This window comes from Primulina tabacum, chromosome 4 (genome assembly GCF_025594145.1).
Source record: "Primulina tabacum isolate GXHZ01 chromosome 4, ASM2559414v2, whole genome shotgun sequence".
Taxonomy (NCBI): domain Eukaryota; kingdom Viridiplantae; phylum Streptophyta; class Magnoliopsida; order Lamiales; family Gesneriaceae; genus Primulina; species Primulina tabacum.
Genome location: NC_134553.1, coordinates 3,368,974 through 3,386,628, shown reverse-complemented (window position 1 = coordinate 3,386,628; position 17,655 = coordinate 3,368,974). Strand labels below are relative to the sequence as shown.

Below are 17,655 nucleotides of genomic sequence, written 5' to 3'. Positions count from 1 at the left end.
TGAAGATTTAGAAGTCAAAAATTATTTAAATGTATGAAATAAAAGCATCTTAAATTTCCAGGACCTTTTCAAGTTGACATTTTTTGCGAGAAAAAACATATGAATTGATTGAATATTAAACAAAGTACAAGAATAAAATTCAATAAAAAAAAGACAAGAAAAAATAATTTATGGTGCCCGAAATTTCCCTATCGCCATCTTTTTCTGTTTCGAGGTAATTTTAATGCGAAACAAGTCACATTTAAAATGTTTTTCCCACCTTTTTCAACTATTAGTAATTTGCCTTCTCTCCCCTTTCGTCATTCTAGCAAAAGAACCAAATAGAGGAAAAATAATAATATTATATAATGACATATTATATTCAACTTCTTTCATTACATAAATAAAGAAATAATAAAAAGAAGTAAAAATTGATGCCTTTGTTTTGTATTTTAATCTCTTTTTGTAATATTTGTCTTTTATGTTTAAAATTGAGTGTTAGGTTATACCTTTCAATTTTATTTTTTTTTAAATATAAATTGAGATCTTTTATTCAAATGTGTTACGTGTCATGTCGAAACTTGATAACAACCGTAAAGTTATAAAAATATCGAACTAAAACTAAAATTTTAGTTTAATTCGAAGGCAAACACCTCTAGTTTAAAAACTATATTATTTCAGTCCAATTTGTAAGTTGGAATATTTCATTTCACCATATCAAACCAGAATCAAATCATATACACTTACTTGTGATTTAAATGGAAGAATTGCATATGAACCAGAGCTAAGTAATTATAGCTGAATTAAACAACTTTTAAAATTTTATATTAAGAAAAAACACTTTTTTTATAAATACAACTATTTGTTATTATCTAATATCTTGAATAAAAGTTGTGATATTTATCCAATTAGGTGTGTTATTGGACTTAAAATTGAAGAAAATGAAACCACGCATAATTCATGTATAAATATAGGTTTCTTAATAACAATAACAAAATTTCGAAAGACTTGCTTGTATTTGGATCAAGGTTATGTAACAGTTGGGTTTTGAGTGGACTTTTCCACAAAATTCGAAAGACTTGCTTGTTATGGAGCACGGATATCTCAATGGCAAGGGTCTCAGGTATTTCTGGTGCATTATTACTCAGTGTATATTTTGGTCGGTATGGATGCAGTGAAATAACATAGTTTTCAACGACAAAGAAGATTCTTGGAAGGATTTATGGGAGAATATCATATTCAACGTAGCGAGATGGACCCTTAGCATATCTATGTTTAGACATTTGCTTTTGTCAGACCTAATCAGATATTAGTGTTTTATTCGCTTTTAACGAGTTTCTAGATTATATTTCATGAGTTGATTTGTGGATCACTCAGTCCACTTTGTTTTGTAACCAAATTAATATTATTATAATAAATTGTTAGTTTCTCGATTAAAAAAAAAAAAGACTTGATCCTCCAAGTATAGGACACATTTACGCTTACAAAACAAAATAACAATAAATATTGGTGTCGATCATAGTCTTCACATTTCCATCAATTTTTTTCCCTACACGACAACGTGGCTTCATGGCTGGGCAGGATTGGTAGGGCCACGCAGCAACGGAGACCTCTCTAGGGGAATTGCTGCACGGCGCCACCATTCCTTCGCCATGCAGCCCTACAACATGGCAAATCATGAACCGACGAATTATTGTATTAACATTGCTGATGAAGGGAATATACCCACTGTCGTGGCCATCGACATAGACAAGAACAGCCAACACGCCGTGAAATGGGCCGTCGATATTTGAAGTTGAACGACAATTGAATCATCCTCCTACATGTTATATGCACTCAACCATGTTTATCTCCATGTGGGTGCTAGCTTATTCTAATATATAGGGTGGCACCAGCCAAGAGGGAATCAGTTTATCTTATTTGTTATCGAGGGTGGTCTGACTTTAATTCTTTTTATAAGATCTACTTATAAACATTTAACCTTTTCGACTATCATGGGGCAAATTCCCCTCGGTCATCTAGCAAGTCTTCTTGTGGCATTCAGGAGTTTGATTTTGAATTCTCAATAGGAGAAATTTGCATAACATGACATTTGGATTAAAATTGAGCTTTTTGCTTATCTTCAACTTTAGTTTAATCCTTAAACTCATGCATCTTAATTGTGTTGGGTAGTGGTGCTCTACTTGTTCCTTCCTTCCTGTGGCTTTTGTGCTCGAAAAGCGGTAATCAACACATAATTGAAACACACCTTTTGGGGGCTTTCTAGTAGTCTAGTCATTTCTTACTGGGATTTAGTTGGATTTTGGTAAAAGATTAACTAACTGGTAACATAATACTATTGAGGTCATGAAATACTACACTGATAGCTAGCTATATGATTTTTCAAGTTTTAATTATATGTTTACGGCTTTCAGATTCGTGTAAAATATGTGGTTCTCCACGGCCATGACATAGCAAAAACGCTATGTGAGTGTGCAGATGCTAACTTCACCACCACCATTGTTCTTGGCGCCTCAACACAAAACGCGATTTCAAGGTATGTGTACATAAATGATTTGTTTCTTAAACAGTACTTTTATTCCTCATGACATAATAACATACCTTGGGTCTAAATTATTGGATCGACCCTGACATAGCAGCAGCCAATATGGCTTTTCACCTTGTCTTATAGACATAGCAGCAGCCAATATGGCTTTTCACCTTGTCTTATAGCAAGGTTTTGAACTTGGAAAGTTTACGGTGTAGATAATGCAGAGTTTTTATGTCAAGGTCGATCCAATAATTTAGACGTTACTGTGTAGATAACGCAGAGTCTTCTGTTCCACAACGAATAGAGTCATCCATTTTGGGAAAATAAATAGATACATGTGGCAGCAGGGGTAATGGTCTTCTCTGATGGGGGAGAACAAAATTCTTATATAGACTACTTAAAAGTAGAGAAGTTTCACCTCCATGTATTGAAACGCTCCCATGACTGTGCTTCCATGTAAGCCTTCTTACACAGCTTTTGGTGTTGTGTAATAGCAGGGCATTTAGAAATGCAGATGTTCCAAGTTGTGTAGCAAAGTATGCACCCGATTCTTGCTCGGTTTACGTAGTATCAAAGGGTGGAAAAGCTCTGGAAATCAAATCTGCTATTGAACTGGCACTCCAATCTTTCCTGAATTTCTTGGGTAAATCAAAACATTCCGGTGAATTGCATTCATCATGGATTTTGCCAATGTGGCATACTATCCTACTATAATTGAGCATACTGAAAGCGTAAACTATTATTGAACAAGTTATATGTACGTCAATTTTTAGGCTTAGTTGGGATCAGAGCTTGTGCATGACAATTTCATTCTTTTCGACAATATATGAACCCTCGGTTTACCTGCATCTCTCTAAGTGCCTCATCCAGTTGAAGTTGGCCAACCTAAACCCGAGTCTCTGCTGCTCCATATCTAGCAACAAATAAGGGCACATTAAGGTTAAAAGTTATAAATTAATGGCGGCTCACCACCCGAGACCTCAAGCTTTAAGATATAGTGGAAAATCAAAAGCGGAAAGTGCAACTTTTAAGAGACAAGATGTAATTTATATTTATATTTTATTTTCACATACCATAATACATCAGTTTATTCTTTACGGTTCCAAATGACATTACTGTAGCTCAATTTGGCTCATGAAAAGTAGTTCGCGTGGAGTTGCAGAACAGAGGCGGAAACATCTTTAGATTTGTTAAACAGGCAAAGACCAGTGGATATTATCAAGAGTACATACCCTCAGAATTCACCAAACAACTTCATGGAACATCAGCAAACAGCATCATGAATTAAGCCATTTTTAACTAGCAAGACTCTGTCCCCTCATAGCTCATTGAGCAGCAAAGAGTTTCAGCAAATGGTGCAATGGGAAAGTCACTACAAAAGCAAGAATCTTACTTCGGTGAATTCACCATGCAGTAGTTATAATTACACACCCTATGAAAGCAACAATGTGTCGTCTCTTGATTCAATGGGAAGTAACGGCAGTGAGTTGGGGCTCAGCCAGGTAGCTGGTAACAAGATTTCTGGAATTGAAAATGGTCTTATGACTCAAACCTATGATATCTCGATCAATTTTCCAACTGGCTCAAGTGATCAATCTCAAGCACACAGCTTCAATTCTGATGTTTCCATTGAGTTCTTGGATAATTACAGGGAATTGGATTCTTCCATTAGCTCTAATTCCTCACAAGCAGCTGTAAGTTGTATAGTTTCTCAACTCGCAAGACTACATGGTATAACAGTATTGGACATTGCTCCTTATCATTCGATGATAAAATTAAATCACGATTTCAAACAGAGTTTTATGTCTGATGTCGATAAGACTTATCTTATTGGCTTAAGATTTGCGTTAAGCTTGAGTTCTAAGAAGATATCACCAAACATCATTCAATCGTCATTCAATCGTGTACCTTGACAATTCTTTTGTTGAAACCACATTCCTTATTCTCTTGATGAGGTATCTGTTTTCTGCTTTTCGTTTCTAGTTCTGCCAGAAAATGGTGATGAAATTGGTTAATATTAGACATGATAATGTTGGTTACATCATTTTGTAACACAATGTCTGTGGCAGGAAGCGGAGGATGAATTGAGGAGCTTAAAATTAGAGCTAAAACATGCGACACCGAAGTACAATGCAGCATGCATAGAAGCTGCAACTGCTAATGAGAAGGCAATCAGTTTACAATGCCAACATTGCTGTAACAAAAAGACATTTTCTAGGAAAAAGTTAATAAAATGATATTTAATTTCAGGTAAGGGAGATTGACCAATGGAAGACAGAAGAGACACGTAAATCAGAAGTTGCAAATCATGCACAAGAATCTACATTAGCCATAGTTAAAAGAGAGAAGCAAAAGTATAAGGCTGCAGTTTTAGTAACAACTAAGGCTCAACGCATAGCAGAGTTAGAGTCAGAGAGAAGAAGGCATGCTGAAATGAAGTTCAAGCATGAGGCTGATGAGAAACAAACAGCAATGGACGCATTAGCGCGCAATGTTATAAAATATAGGAAGTACTCAATCAATGAGATTGGAGCCGCGACAAATTATTTCTCTGATTCTGATAAAATTGGTGAAGGTGGATACAGGCCGGTTTACAAGGCTTTTCTGGATCACACGCCTGTTGCAATAAAGATTCTGGAGGCCAGATTTTTCACAAGGTCAACAGCAGTTCCAAAGAGAGGTTGGTAAATATTCTATCCTAGAAATATACTAAACCACATAATAAAACTTGACCCTTTTTCAGTTAAGAGGCAATAAATGTCTCTTCCCCTAGATGGGTAGAGTAAAATTCAAAGCCGTCGGAAAATGTTCAATAAACCTTTCTGGGGTAATGTATCACATGAACAGATCAAACTCCAATTCATGCTTTCACATCAAGTATACGATGTTCGTAAAAATGGCATTTCCAAGATTACAATGTCAAAAATCGGAATAATCTTCAATTTTCTCTCATGTGTACAATTGTTGCAGGTTGAGGTTCTGAGCAGCATGAGACATCCACATATGGTTATCCTGTTGGGTGCCTGTCTAGAGAATGGTTGCCTCGTACATGAACACATGGAAAATGCAGTTTAGAAGACAGGCTTTACCGTAAAATTGGTACTCCACCATTGTCGTGGAGAGCCTGTTTCAGATTAGCTGCAGAAATTGCAATTGCCTTGAACTTTCTGCATCAGACAAGACCGGAGCCACTTGTTCATCGTGATCTCAAACCTGCCAACATTCTCTTAGACAAAGATCATGCGAGCAAGATTAGTGATGTAGGCCTAGCCAGGTTGATCCCACCTTCTTCCACTGATACAACTCCTCAGTATCGCATGACATCAGCAGCAGGCACATTCTGTTATATCGATCCAAAGTACCAACAAACTGGATGTTAGGTATAAAATCAGACATATACTCACTCGGTATATAGTTGTTGCAAATCATCACTGCCAAGCCTCCAATGGGTTTGACCCATCAAGTTGAGAAACGCAGTTGAGACTGGGAAATTTGACAAAATACTTGATCCAACAGTGAAAGATTGGCCTATGGAGGAGGCTTTGTCATTTGCAGAATTGGCTTTAAAGTGCAGCGAATTAACGAGGAGGGACCGCCCAGCATCATTAGATTCGGTGATATTGCCTGAACTGGAACGGCTAAGAGACCTGGGATCAGATGTGGAAGGAATATCTATTTATGATGATTCATGAGAACCAAGTTAAGAACGTTCACGCAAGGCAGGATAGTCGGAACAGATTTTTACAAAGACAGTTAGATCCTACCTTTAAAAGTGGCAAAGGCTCAAACACAACATTAGAAATTGGATTAGCTCTTAAGAGGGCAGAGCACAGAAGCTTAATAATGAACACGACATCAGAAGTTAGCTAACAATTTTGCAATTTCCATATGAAAAATTTACCAAATATAATTGAATTTTGTATACAACTATTTTCTCTCCAATTTCAAAGGTTAACACAATATAATGTCCTATGCTTGCTTTGTGTTATACAAAAACATACAAAATTATGAAGGGTTACAGATGAAAGATACTTTTTGCCCCTCTTTCTAGCTGTATGTCTCCTGTCCCGAGCAGGTCTCATCAACTAGCAAGTTCTTTTTGGATAACTCTGATATCGGAAAACAAGCAGGCCCCTATTACTTCGTTTTAATATTAGAAATGAGTTGTGTTTATTCATCAAGAAAACAAGGGAGATTGTGTGGGCTGTTAAATATCTCATTTAACTTGGATTCTGTGGCAGTTAGTATTTTAATACCTCTAACAAGCCCCATCCATGCCAGACTTATTCTATTTTTATGATATTTAAAATTAGAATCAAGACCCAAACCAAAGTCCTCACCGTTGCATCAAAATAATATACATACTAGGGGTTTTGTTCTTATAATTAGAAGAAATGGATGTCATCAAATTGTTACTTAGTTAAAAGCAAGTTTAGAAAATTTATCTCGATGGCACATATTTTAAAGCATTATTTACCTATGACGTACAAAGCAAGTAAGATACAAAATAGATAAATAACATGAAATGTGTTATAAACACGAACACAACAATGAGGTCGTTAAACACACAAAAATAGGAGAGTTCAATTCAGCTTTTAAAAAAATAATACATGGAGATGTTATTAATTGCCTAATCAAACAAAATCAATTAACCGGCAGCTACAAATTATTTTTCTGAATTTTGAATGTGACTGTAATCAGATTTTTAAAAATAATACATGGAGATGTTATTAATTGCCTAATCCAAAAAAATCAATTAATCGGCAGCTACAAATTAGTTTACTCCCCATCACAATAATCCAACATCTAACTATACATTACCAAACCTTCACAATTCTATTACAGTTCCCCTTGTTAAGGGGTTGAACAATTACGGTAGAAGATAGGCGAGAGAGAGTGAATAAACCTTAACAAGAGCCAATGCATCAGATGAGAAATCACAAGCATAAACAAAGAGCTTAGGGTATGTAGCAATAAGAGGAAAGATGGTGTTCCCAGCTCCACAACCCACCTGTAACAAACAGGTCAGAAATTTAATTCCCGATCAAGATGTCAAATGTATAGTCACAAACATTTACTTGGCAAAGGTAATCATACAAGCTTATCATCCCAGCAAAAAACGATCTTGTTGCAGTTGCTAAAATTTAGAAAGCAGCTTTCTATGGTAATGGACCGAGACTAGAGCAATTAGAAAGTTAATGATCAAGACTTGATTTCGCTCAACCAACTCACGTACTATATCTAGATTCTAGACTGTCAATAAGAATACAGCGCCATATTCACAGAAACAAATAACTACAGCATGCGATTCCAATTCATGAAATTGCTCGATAAACTATCAGAAAAACTGTTATAATATCCGTTCAAGAGAAGGAAAAAAAAACTCGTTAGGTACCTTCTCAAATTAGAAAACCATCACCTCTAAAAGTACTTTTCCACCAGCAAAAACACCCCTACCATCACCAGCACCACCATCATTATCTTCCAAAAAGTATTTGCCCCAATCCTTCTCCAAATAATGCCTGTCTTCGAAAAATTGAAACAGGAAATTTCCAAAATAAAAACAAAGCCAAGGTCAAAATAGCAGAAAAAACAATATCAAAAGCATAATAACTGATACCCCGCTGGGAAAAAAACTTGTCCCAGTACTTGAGCGACTTTCTGCTGAAATGGTGTTCGTAGTCCTCGTAAAAACCACGTTGGAAGAAGTATATAGGGACAATGCAAGCGTTCGGAAAACAGCGGGAAATACCGGGCGACCAAGACAAAAACGACAGCGTTGCCAGTCTCTTCTTCTGCATGCGTTGAATGCGACTTCAATGTGATTGCATAAAAGTGCTATTTGTACTGCCTCGAAGGTGACAACTTATCTATCATACCGAGTAAATTGTAATTTTTAGGTTTAAAATTTTGCGATGTGAGCCTTTGTTGTCAAAGCATTTTATTGTAGGGGAGGATTTGATTTGGATGGAGTGTCATGATTTGAGGATAGATTTTAAATCTATCATAATTATGTGTAATTTTTTAAAATATATTAAAAAAAGTAAAGATATTCACAAAGGAGAAACCAAGAATAATGTTTCTTGTTCATTTTTGGACAATAAAAATATAATTAGAAATAATACAAGACACCAATTATAAATCAAATAAGTTGTCGTACGCATAGGAATTATTAAACCAGCTGATATTATCCGTCCATCCCGTGTAGCAGAGAATAACATAGCAAACAAGTTCATCAAAAGATTACAAGGTAAAATAATAAAACCCGTGCTTTTTTGTATAGCATAGATATGAATTTCACCCCGGTGCAGTATGAATGATGATTTGCAATTCTTCAATATGTGATTAACAAAAGCTGGGCCCTGGTCTTGTTAAGTCTAGAGTTTATTGTCCCCATAGAAGAGGAGAATGATATTACTGCCTAAATTTACAACAATAAAGTCACGAATAAATTTCAACGGCATAAATACTTGATAAAATTATTGGTTAACAACGCACTTACCAATAAACTAGAATACAAGAAAACAAGAACCAAACAAAATGCCAATGAAATTCGGAAAAGAAAATGATATATTCCCAATCAAAATTTTATCCATCTTTTGTGCTTTGAATCATGTCTAGAACTAACACAAGATGCAGAGAATAGAGCTGGGGAAGACATCTGTTCGCGTTAGTCAGCAAAATACTGGACCTGCACCAAAAACTGAATTCTAGTCTCAATCTACAAGAGTACAAGCCCCAGTTCTGACGATCTCAATACATGTTTTAGCCGATAGTTGTAGAGGTAGTAGTGAAGTTTCCCGTCTCCTGGACCAAACTTCAGCTCCTTCAAGAATATCTCGTTCTGCATAACATCCAAAGCATTGAAAACATCAAATTCCTCTTTCTTGGCAACAATAAGAACATCGTTCATCAGCTGAAGTAATGGGGTCTTTGTGGACACGTTGTAATAAGAATAAGCAGCCTTGAGACTAGAATAGCTAAGGCTACCAAGTATCGAAGAGGGTAAGGTGTAAAAACTACAGAAGTCGGTGATTTCTTGATTGTCGGGACTTGCGACCAAGTAACTGTTCACAACATTCTCCCTAGGAAGAAGCCAATGTTCCACATCTAAGTCATCAAAATCTGGTGCAACGACAAATTGTTTCAGGTAATTTCTAAGCAAGCGAGTAACTGCAGGGACATCATGGGGTTCCATCTTCCTGAATCCAGGGGTCGCAGTCTGATCTGGTAATTTGTACAGCTTTATCGTTCGGCTCATTGTCATTCTTGCACCAAGCCTAGAAAACCCAACATCAATAAGCTTCTTTGGATTCAAAGATCTATGCCAATATTGACAAGTCGTTATGGGTGTAGGAAGGACAACACCAGCAGTATAGGCAGCTTGCCAGATATTTTCCAAATGAATCCTCCTTGTGACCTCCTTGATCAACACTGGAGCCAGTCTTTTTGATCTAAGCTTCTTGTGGACACACAAAAAATTAACCTCAGCCATCACTACTACATCATTGCGAACACGGATTTTGGCAGGAATCCCAGTAATGAATGCAACCAATTTTTTTGAGCTCTTTACCCTTACTCCAATGTGCCAACTCCTATAGAAACCAGGAGGGCGCAATGCCCATTGAAGAAACTCCTTCGAGTAATTAAATCTAAACATGTTCTCGTCATCCTCGACATAGTTATTAGCTAGGAGACTGTACACCTCAGCGCACATCTCTTCAGAGTCCATATCACATGTAATCCACTCATAAGGAGTTGGAAGATTATACGGCTCTTGTTTGACTTCTGAAAGCAGTGTTGGCTGCTCAATTGGACCTTCAGGGATGCTCGCGTTCCCAAGATCCTTGAACTGCCCAACAGGTTGGGTTTCCCAAAATTTATGCCTCTTTCCAAGAGAAAGAGACTCTTGGACTTTCTGCGCTAAAGAATCAATTGATACTTCATTTCCACTATCATTCTCATTTTCAGAAGATAAGGTATTATCGCCAGAAATATTGTGGCTTTCAGTCAGTGTCTTGTTATCAGCCATTCTCAAGACCGACGTCTATCGTCAATTTAAGAGAAAGAATGAGGTAGAAAATGAGAGAAAATTTAAAATGAGTAGAAAATATATATAAAAAAAAAACACAGGGAACCGTTATATATCAATGTACGCATCAACAATAGGAAACAGACTAGGAGCTGAATCAAAAAAGATAATTCATCAAAATACAACAGCTTTTCAAACACACCACGTGGAGACACAATGAGGGAGTTTTGGGAAAGTCACAGCACAGTCATTTCCGTCTAATGAAAAATTATTTGTTCTAATATCACAAAGTTTAGCACCCCAAAAACACGAAGTCTGCAGCCACATCAAAGTTTGTGAGTTCGCCACAGGAACACGCATTATCACAGAAACTGGCACGCAATCCAAACTTATCAAAACACAGAAATCATTAAACAAAGTTAACATGAATGTCTGCATAATACTCTCACTTAATTTTTACAGGATTTAAGCAAGCAGTGACTGCAAGACAATTAAACTGTACCCAGTTAAACGATACAAACACATTCCTACTAGGAGAACATCCGCTTACACATTTAAGCTACAATTTTCAGAAGAATTGAATCCAGATTTCAAAAAAGTAATAAATCGCACGAAAAGAAAAATAGCTTAACGAATTCCATATAATCCATTCGATAACGAAATGCCACAAATTTGTTTCTCACGCGACTCATCTTAAATGTAAAAATTAAAAAATAATGACCGCAGAGTTTAAGATCTGAATCAGAAAAACCAACACGTAACAACTCTAATACTATTATTGAAGTGAAGTTGCAAGATTGTGTACCTATGTTAACTTCGATTTGGAAATCTTGGTGAAGATCTAGGGCTTTAGAAAGCCAATTTTGGTTCAAGCAAATTGACGAGAGTGAAACTTCGAATTGTTCGCTTATAGCATGTGACCCACGCTTTTGATAAAGTGTCACTTTTAATGTTTTTTTTTTTTTGAAAAAACGTTCTACTTCAATTTTTCTCTCATCAAAAGTCGCATTTTTAGTCTCGTATTCGCTTTCACAAGTGTTGATATTCACTTCCCAGTCCCAACACTTTGAAATCAATGTGGTAACTATATATAAATGTTGAAAACGTGTATTGCTGAAAATAATTTATAAGATATTATATTGGAATAATAATAATAATAAAATAATAATTGAGATTGAAAATGTGTTCGCGCATATATATGCATGACAAGAGAAGTAATGAAGTATGGTAAATCTTTTCATCTGGTTTGGGATCATGTGTAAAAGAAATAAAAGTTAATATGAGCAATAATCTTAATATAGGAAAAGAATTAAGGAGTTATGAGCAACCAATTAATCCCGTGGCAACATTTTCATAGTTAATTTCCCATGACAAGTTCTGAGTTCGAGTGACAGACATGTCCTTGTATTGTCAAATACATAAAACGAACACACCAGTAATAGTGGTAACTGTCGAACATAGGAAATAGTAATGAACTGAAATGCTGTTACGCCAAGAATCTTAAAGCAGTTAATATAAACAAGACCCGAACGTAGATTTCACCACATTCAGGTGCTGCAACTTTGTGATCTCGTACTCGTTTTGAGAGGTTCAAATAATCAGCATCGTGTTTTAAATTCAATTTCTTCGCAATTTCTTCCTTGGAAAGAAAAACAGATGCCCCGAAGTGTTAATAGATGTAGCATTCCACTATTTACAGAGGGAAAAAGCGGAAAAAACAGCAAGCTAATATTGCACCCTTCCATTGTTGCCAAAGTTCAGGCTCTCCATTCCTTTTAATGTAGATTCAAAACTCTTTATGTTGGGGGGATTTCCTGAAGAAGAAAAGCGAGTCTGATCCAATCGTGTGAAGCTTGAACTTTTTTGGAGTGCACTTGGGCTAGCACCTGCTGTACGGGAGCGTGAACGGTCAGGACCTTGGCCAGAAATCTCAGGCTCGCGACTGGTTGGCACAGCAGGTCGTCTTGAAGATGAAAGTTGTCGCAAAATGTTGGTATTAGATGACTACAAAAAGAATAGGAAAATGAAACATTACTAGAATAGAAAAACTTTGTGCACACAAACTTGCACAATTCAAAAATAAAGGGAACCTCATATAAGAGACGCACGCAAAGTGAAATAGTAAAAGGACAGGAAAAAAAATCTCCAAAATCCGGTCTCGTTTGGATTGAGTAATTTGGATTCGTGGGAGTTATTTGACGCATGGATTTCAAATGATTCCAGTTTGGGAGAATCTAAGATCCGCTACATGAATAGCGAAAACAAGTTTAAAATGAGAGGGAAGGAATTTCAAATCCATCGAATTCAAAAGCATCCAAGCGAGTATGATTGATTTATATCATAAATTCAAATCCTTTGATTTCAAATCTTTAATCCATCTACACCCTTAGGGAAGCCAACTCGAGCTCAAGATAGTGAACATATTCATAGAAAAACAAATTATGACATTGACACCTAAGATGAGCACGTGAGCCCAAACTCAAACTCGACCTCAAGGTTCAGTACTTTGAGTTCAGGCTTTTTTGAGTCAAGTTTGAGTTTGTGAAATTTCACTAGCTCAACTCATTTACAGCTATTGGCACCATGACATGGGGAGAAGAAAAGGAAGAGGTGATGTAATACCCTCGAAAACAGATAAATAAAAAATGTAGGTAAGTGTATCTTAAACAAAATTTAATAGTTGGTTTAAATTTTCCCATAATATAAGTCAAAAGAGACTATTAATTATATCATAAATATTAACTAAAAGAGAAACTATGTGCTGGATTTTGGTTGTCAAGCATTTACAAGTGCTCTTCAGTTAGGCACTATTGGGAACATGCGTCTTTGGAAAAAAAAGAGGAAAGAAGCGAAAACAAGGAAGAGAAAATAAATACAACAATAATAATAGAGCTAGGGAGGCAGTGTGAGAAAAACAAAATCCAAGCCTTGTAACCTGTCGATCACCACGTGTTTAGTGCTGCTGTTGGAAATCATACTTAGGTAAGGGTAAGGATTTATTTCTTTTCCAGGTAAATATGGATCGATTCCGTGGGTTTTGGGTTTCACCATATTCTTAAGATTTCGATCTGCAGCCTAATTGAAGCTTTTAAATGAAGTTTTAGTGATGGATGTGATGATTTTGCTCTATCAACATCGCTATGTTGATGCGATTATTATATGAAATGCATGTGATTGTGTGAAAAAAGTGTGATTTATATTTCTATGGTGGGATGGTTTGAGTAACGCAACAGTGATGCGTCTTACTATTTGAACAAGAGGAGGTGTCCCAACTCACGGTGGATGGGTTGGAATTGTTAATTTTATAGTTGTCGGTGGGTCTGAACTTATGTTGCCTATGGTGTTGGTAAACTGATGTAGTGTGTCAAGATGCATCAGTAATGAAAAGGTAGTTTGGTGATCAATGGCGAGGAGAATGGGCGTTTACATAGAAAGATTTTTCATTAATGATGTGCTGCCATCTTATTGCAACACTTCATGTTAAAATTCACGAATGATTGTTATGTTTCAATTTTCTGTACTCATCCAGTAGATGGGGCTGTCTCTGATGGAGCAGGTAACAGGTTTTGGAATTGATCTAAAAGGGGTTAATTCTTGAACAGGGCTGGTGCAAATTGAATGACATCAAAACTTTTGCTTTATGTATATTTCCAGAAATTACAGAATGGGCATACTCTCTTTATCTTTGGGCGTTACCATGATTTTGCTTGTTAGACAAATTTTGGGGCATGAAACTTGAATGTAAGGCAAAGGCAAAGGCAAAGAAGTAGTATTCTCATTTTGTAGTAAGCAGATAGGTTTATAATTACTAAATTATGTCGGTATATCAGAGATGTGGCATAGTGATATTATTTGCTACGGAAATGCATATATCTGTGTACGTATATTTTGCACAGAAGTAACTGTATTTTGTAATTTTTTTCTTTTGAGAAGGATGAATTGCTTGGTATTTTGGAACTCCAATATTTTTGGGGGAAACTGTGTCCAAATTTTTATTAGAAAAAAGTGTTAGTGTGTACTAAGTTGCAAAGACATGGCATGCTACAGGTGAGGAGGAGGAGCGTAGAAGAGTTCTTACTTCTTTACCCATGGCTGAGTCACTAGCTATTGGGTCTTTCTGTCTAGATAAGCTTCCAGAATCCAAAAATTTTCTGCCACGAGTAGTATTTGCAGACCAACCAAGGGTATTCCCTTCTTCACCACCTGAAAAAATTAGCGCCAGCATTACAAATATTCACATAAAAAAGATAGCTAAATTACCAAACAAAGGCACAGAAAAAGCTAATCTCTCTATGTAACAAATGACTAATTCCACACCAAGTAGCTAATTAACGTAAGGCAAAACAATAAATGCACAAGAGTCACCTGATGGCCTATCAATATTTGCATTGCGCATCCCTGAACTTGTGCCGGCAGCGGGGCCCTATTAAAAAAATTCAAACAATTGTATTTGAGACAAAAGAGGATAATCTAAAACTATGATGTTGCTTACAAGGACCCCAAGGGGAGATTTGGTGAGCTGAGATTGCTGAAAGTTCAAAATTCAAACAATTGTATTTGAGACAACAGAGGATAATCTAAAACTATGATGTTGCTTACAAGGACCCCAAGGGGAGATTTGGTGAGCTGGGATTGCTGAAAGTTCAAAATTGTCCAGTCATAAACATAGTCAAATTGAAAACCTGCCAGAAGAAGCAAGCATAGATAGATGAAGAAGCTGAATAGGTAACACTTGAATTCCAATAGCAGGTAATATTGGAGTGCAAGGATACACAAACAAACCTTCGCGAATAAAAAGGTCGCGGAAAATTCTCTTTAAATAGGTATAATCTGGTTTATCATCAAATCTAAGAGAACGGCAATAATGAAAGTAAGACGCAAACTCAGCAGGGTAACTGCGGCACAGATTCTGAAAAGGATAGTTTTATAAAGTCAGGGAGGATTACCAGAAGAGAGGATAATAAATGTCAAATTTTCAGTTACCTCGATAGAGGTTGAAACTTTCTTTTCACAAATTCTCTCGTACTTCTGTTTCTTGGTTCCAGCCTTCAGCCCCTGCCAAGGAAGACTGCATATTGCCCGGACGAATAGACATGTCAATGTGTCAAAGTCGGGAAATTGAGCATTTCAGATCAAGACATACCTTCCCCTTAAGAAGTACATGAAAACATATCCAAGTGATTCCAGATCATCCCTGCGACTCTGTTCTATGTATTGGCAAATGCAGCAGAACAAATCAAGCATAAACTCAATGCTTATCCAAAAACCCTTATATCTAAAAGTTCAAGCAAAAAGAAAACAAAAACTTCACTCGCGTGCATACCAATGCCAAGATGTGTATTCATGCTTGCATATCTGGCTGTTCCAGTCAAATTTTTATTTTCCCTGCATCAAGTAGATGCCATTTGATTAACTAAAATGGATACCATAAGCCCTTATCAAATATATAAAGAAGAATAATTGTGCACAAATAATCTTTCAAAAGAGAGCGCAGAGAAACTTGCAATCTTAGCCAGATAATCTTTCCATATATATGATTTCTAACCTATACGGAATGTGCCTATGCGTTGATGAGTCTCTATATTTCTTGGCAAGCCCAAAATCAATTGCAAAAACCTGCATGTAAATTGATGAAGCAATGGATTTGGGAAGATCATTAGAAGCCAACAAAAGCTGGAAAATAAGAAAACTTCAAACTTAAGCATGGATCACCTGATTTGCACGCCTTCCCAAACCCATTAAAAAGTTGTCAGGCTTGATATCCCGATGCAGGAAAGACTTGGAGTGAACAAACTCAACACGATTAATCTGAAAACAAGGAAATACTTGAACATAAATCAACGAGAACATTCATATAAAAGCAAGCAAACAGAATATCATACCATTTGATCCGCCAGTATCAACACTGTTTTAAGTGAAAGCTTCCTACTACAGAAGTTAAACAAGTCTTCAAGACTAGGTCCCAGTAAATCCATAACAAGAACATTATAGTCTCCCTCTACTCCAAACCATCTGATATATGGAATTCCAGCTACAAAATTTAAAAGTAAATGCATAAAAAAGATTAAAATGCAAAAAAAAAAAAATCCAACTACTAAAACAATAAAAAAGGATCATTACTTCCTCCTTGAAGTAATCTGTACAACTTTGACTCATACATTAACTGAGGATGTTTAGTCTTGATATTTTCCTGAAAACATAACCAGATAAAGTGATTTTTAATTTACGGTCAAACAAAACAGTAACCTATTACTTATTGTTTGCCAAGACACCCGCAAAAGATATGTCCTTAAGCATTGATATCTCGTTTTATCTCTGGCTCAATATCATAAAGCATCAGGACATGTATCACAGAGCATCAGGACCAAAAGACAAGTTTGTACAGGTACCAGATCCCCATTCTAAAACCCAGGATACTCGGAATAGTGCCTTTTAACTCTTTCTTGCATGGAAACATTTTCATCGCCCAATAAAGCTTTTATCGGTTATAAAACAAATATTCCTTTAAAAAACTCCAACATAGCATAGAGCTATCTATTACTAAACAAATGGCCGATTTTTCCTTGACGTGGACTCTTGTGGTTAAATAACTCTCTTGGATTTTTATTATCTTTCTTTGTTCGTTATTCATAAAGAAAGCCGCAATTCTTCCTTCAGTAATCAATTGCTTCGGAGAACCCACAACATGGCAAATTACATGTAAAAAAATGTCTTAATTAAGACGAGAACCAAAACATAATAACCTTACAAAGAATAATATCAATGATAAAAATAATCCAATAAAACAAGCTTCCGATCACTCACAAGCTTAATTGCAACCTCTTCATTCGTCTGAATATTAGTACCTGAAAAAGCAAAGAGATTAAAATAAAATTGATAAAAGTAAAGAATCCATACAATTCAAACAACGAAAAGTAAAATCTAAACATACCTAAATAGATCTCTCCGAACGAGCCACTCCCAATTTTCCGGCCCAGCCGATATTTATTCCCCACACGCGGTTCCATTCCAATTCACAAATCCAAATAAACCCTAATTACAAGAATTTACCCAATTCAAAAAATTAAATTTGAATTTATGTGATACAATATCGATACGATTCACCGGTAGCTTC

The 17,655-nt window shown here is 36.1% G+C and overlaps 4 protein-coding genes and 1 pseudogene across 6 annotated transcripts; 2 read left to right on the top strand and 3 right to left on the bottom strand.

Annotated features, from left to right (window-relative positions):
* The first annotated feature begins 1,435 nt into the window (after nucleotides 1–1,435).
* On the top strand, nucleotides 1,436–6,201 carry LOC142541335 (U-box domain-containing protein 52-like; annotated as a pseudogene).
* LOC142542481 (uncharacterized) lies at nucleotides 3,862–4,746 on the top strand. Its single transcript, XM_075649126.1, has 2 exons — nucleotides 3,862–4,203; nucleotides 4,579–4,746. Exons 1-2 carry the CDS (start codon nucleotides 3,862–3,864, stop codon nucleotides 4,744–4,746), a joined length of 510 nt encoding a protein of 169 aa, XP_075505241.1.
* LOC142542480 (tRNA N(3)-methylcytidine methyltransferase trm141-like) lies at nucleotides 6,103–8,840 on the bottom strand. 3 transcript variants are annotated; one of them, XR_012819525.1, is made up of 5 exons: nucleotides 8,053–8,840; nucleotides 7,929–8,018; nucleotides 7,416–7,520; nucleotides 6,542–6,618; nucleotides 6,103–6,156 (listed from the first exon to the last, which is right to left on the bottom strand). XR_012819525.1 is itself a non-coding variant. In XM_075649124.1 (4 exons), the coding sequence occupies exons 1-4, from the start codon at nucleotides 8,308–8,310 to the stop codon at nucleotides 6,595–6,597; spliced, it is 477 nt and encodes a 158-aa protein (XP_075505239.1). In that variant the 5' UTR covers nucleotides 8,311–8,840; the 3' UTR covers nucleotides 6,481–6,594. The 3 variants fall into 3 exon arrangements, 2 of the variants coding, with proteins under 2 accessions (XP_075505239.1, XP_075505240.1); XM_075649124.1 differs by lacking the exon at nucleotides 6,103–6,156 and having other exon boundaries at nucleotides 6,481–6,618; XM_075649125.1 differs by lacking the exon at nucleotides 6,103–6,156 and having other exon boundaries at nucleotides 6,481–6,618; nucleotides 7,384–7,520; nucleotides 7,929–8,035; nucleotides 8,130–8,840.
* Nucleotides 8,841–8,945: 105 nt separating this feature from the next.
* LOC142542478 (glycylpeptide N-tetradecanoyltransferase 1-like) lies at nucleotides 8,946–11,472 on the bottom strand. Its single transcript, XM_075649123.1, has 2 exons — nucleotides 11,347–11,472; nucleotides 8,946–10,556 (listed from the first exon to the last, which is right to left on the bottom strand). The coding sequence occupies exon 2, from the start codon at nucleotides 10,539–10,541 to the stop codon at nucleotides 9,231–9,233; it is 1,311 nt and encodes a 436-aa protein (XP_075505238.1). The 5' UTR covers nucleotides 10,542–10,556; nucleotides 11,347–11,472; the 3' UTR covers nucleotides 8,946–9,230.
* A 658-nt stretch (nucleotides 11,473–12,130) lies between these two features.
* LOC142542477 (casein kinase 1-like protein 2) lies at nucleotides 12,131–17,639 on the bottom strand. The gene is made up of 14 exons (XM_075649122.1): nucleotides 17,473–17,639; nucleotides 17,346–17,386; nucleotides 16,662–16,731; nucleotides 16,424–16,572; nucleotides 16,254–16,349; nucleotides 16,087–16,157; nucleotides 15,865–15,926; nucleotides 15,685–15,748; nucleotides 15,525–15,609; nucleotides 15,324–15,450; nucleotides 15,141–15,223; nucleotides 14,907–14,964; nucleotides 14,620–14,744; nucleotides 12,131–12,545 (listed from the first exon to the last, which is right to left on the bottom strand). The coding sequence occupies exons 1-14, from the start codon at nucleotides 17,546–17,548 to the stop codon at nucleotides 12,267–12,269; spliced, it is 1,386 nt and encodes a 461-aa protein (XP_075505237.1). The 5' UTR covers nucleotides 17,549–17,639; the 3' UTR covers nucleotides 12,131–12,266.
* Nucleotides 17,640–17,655: the final 16 nt, after the last annotated feature.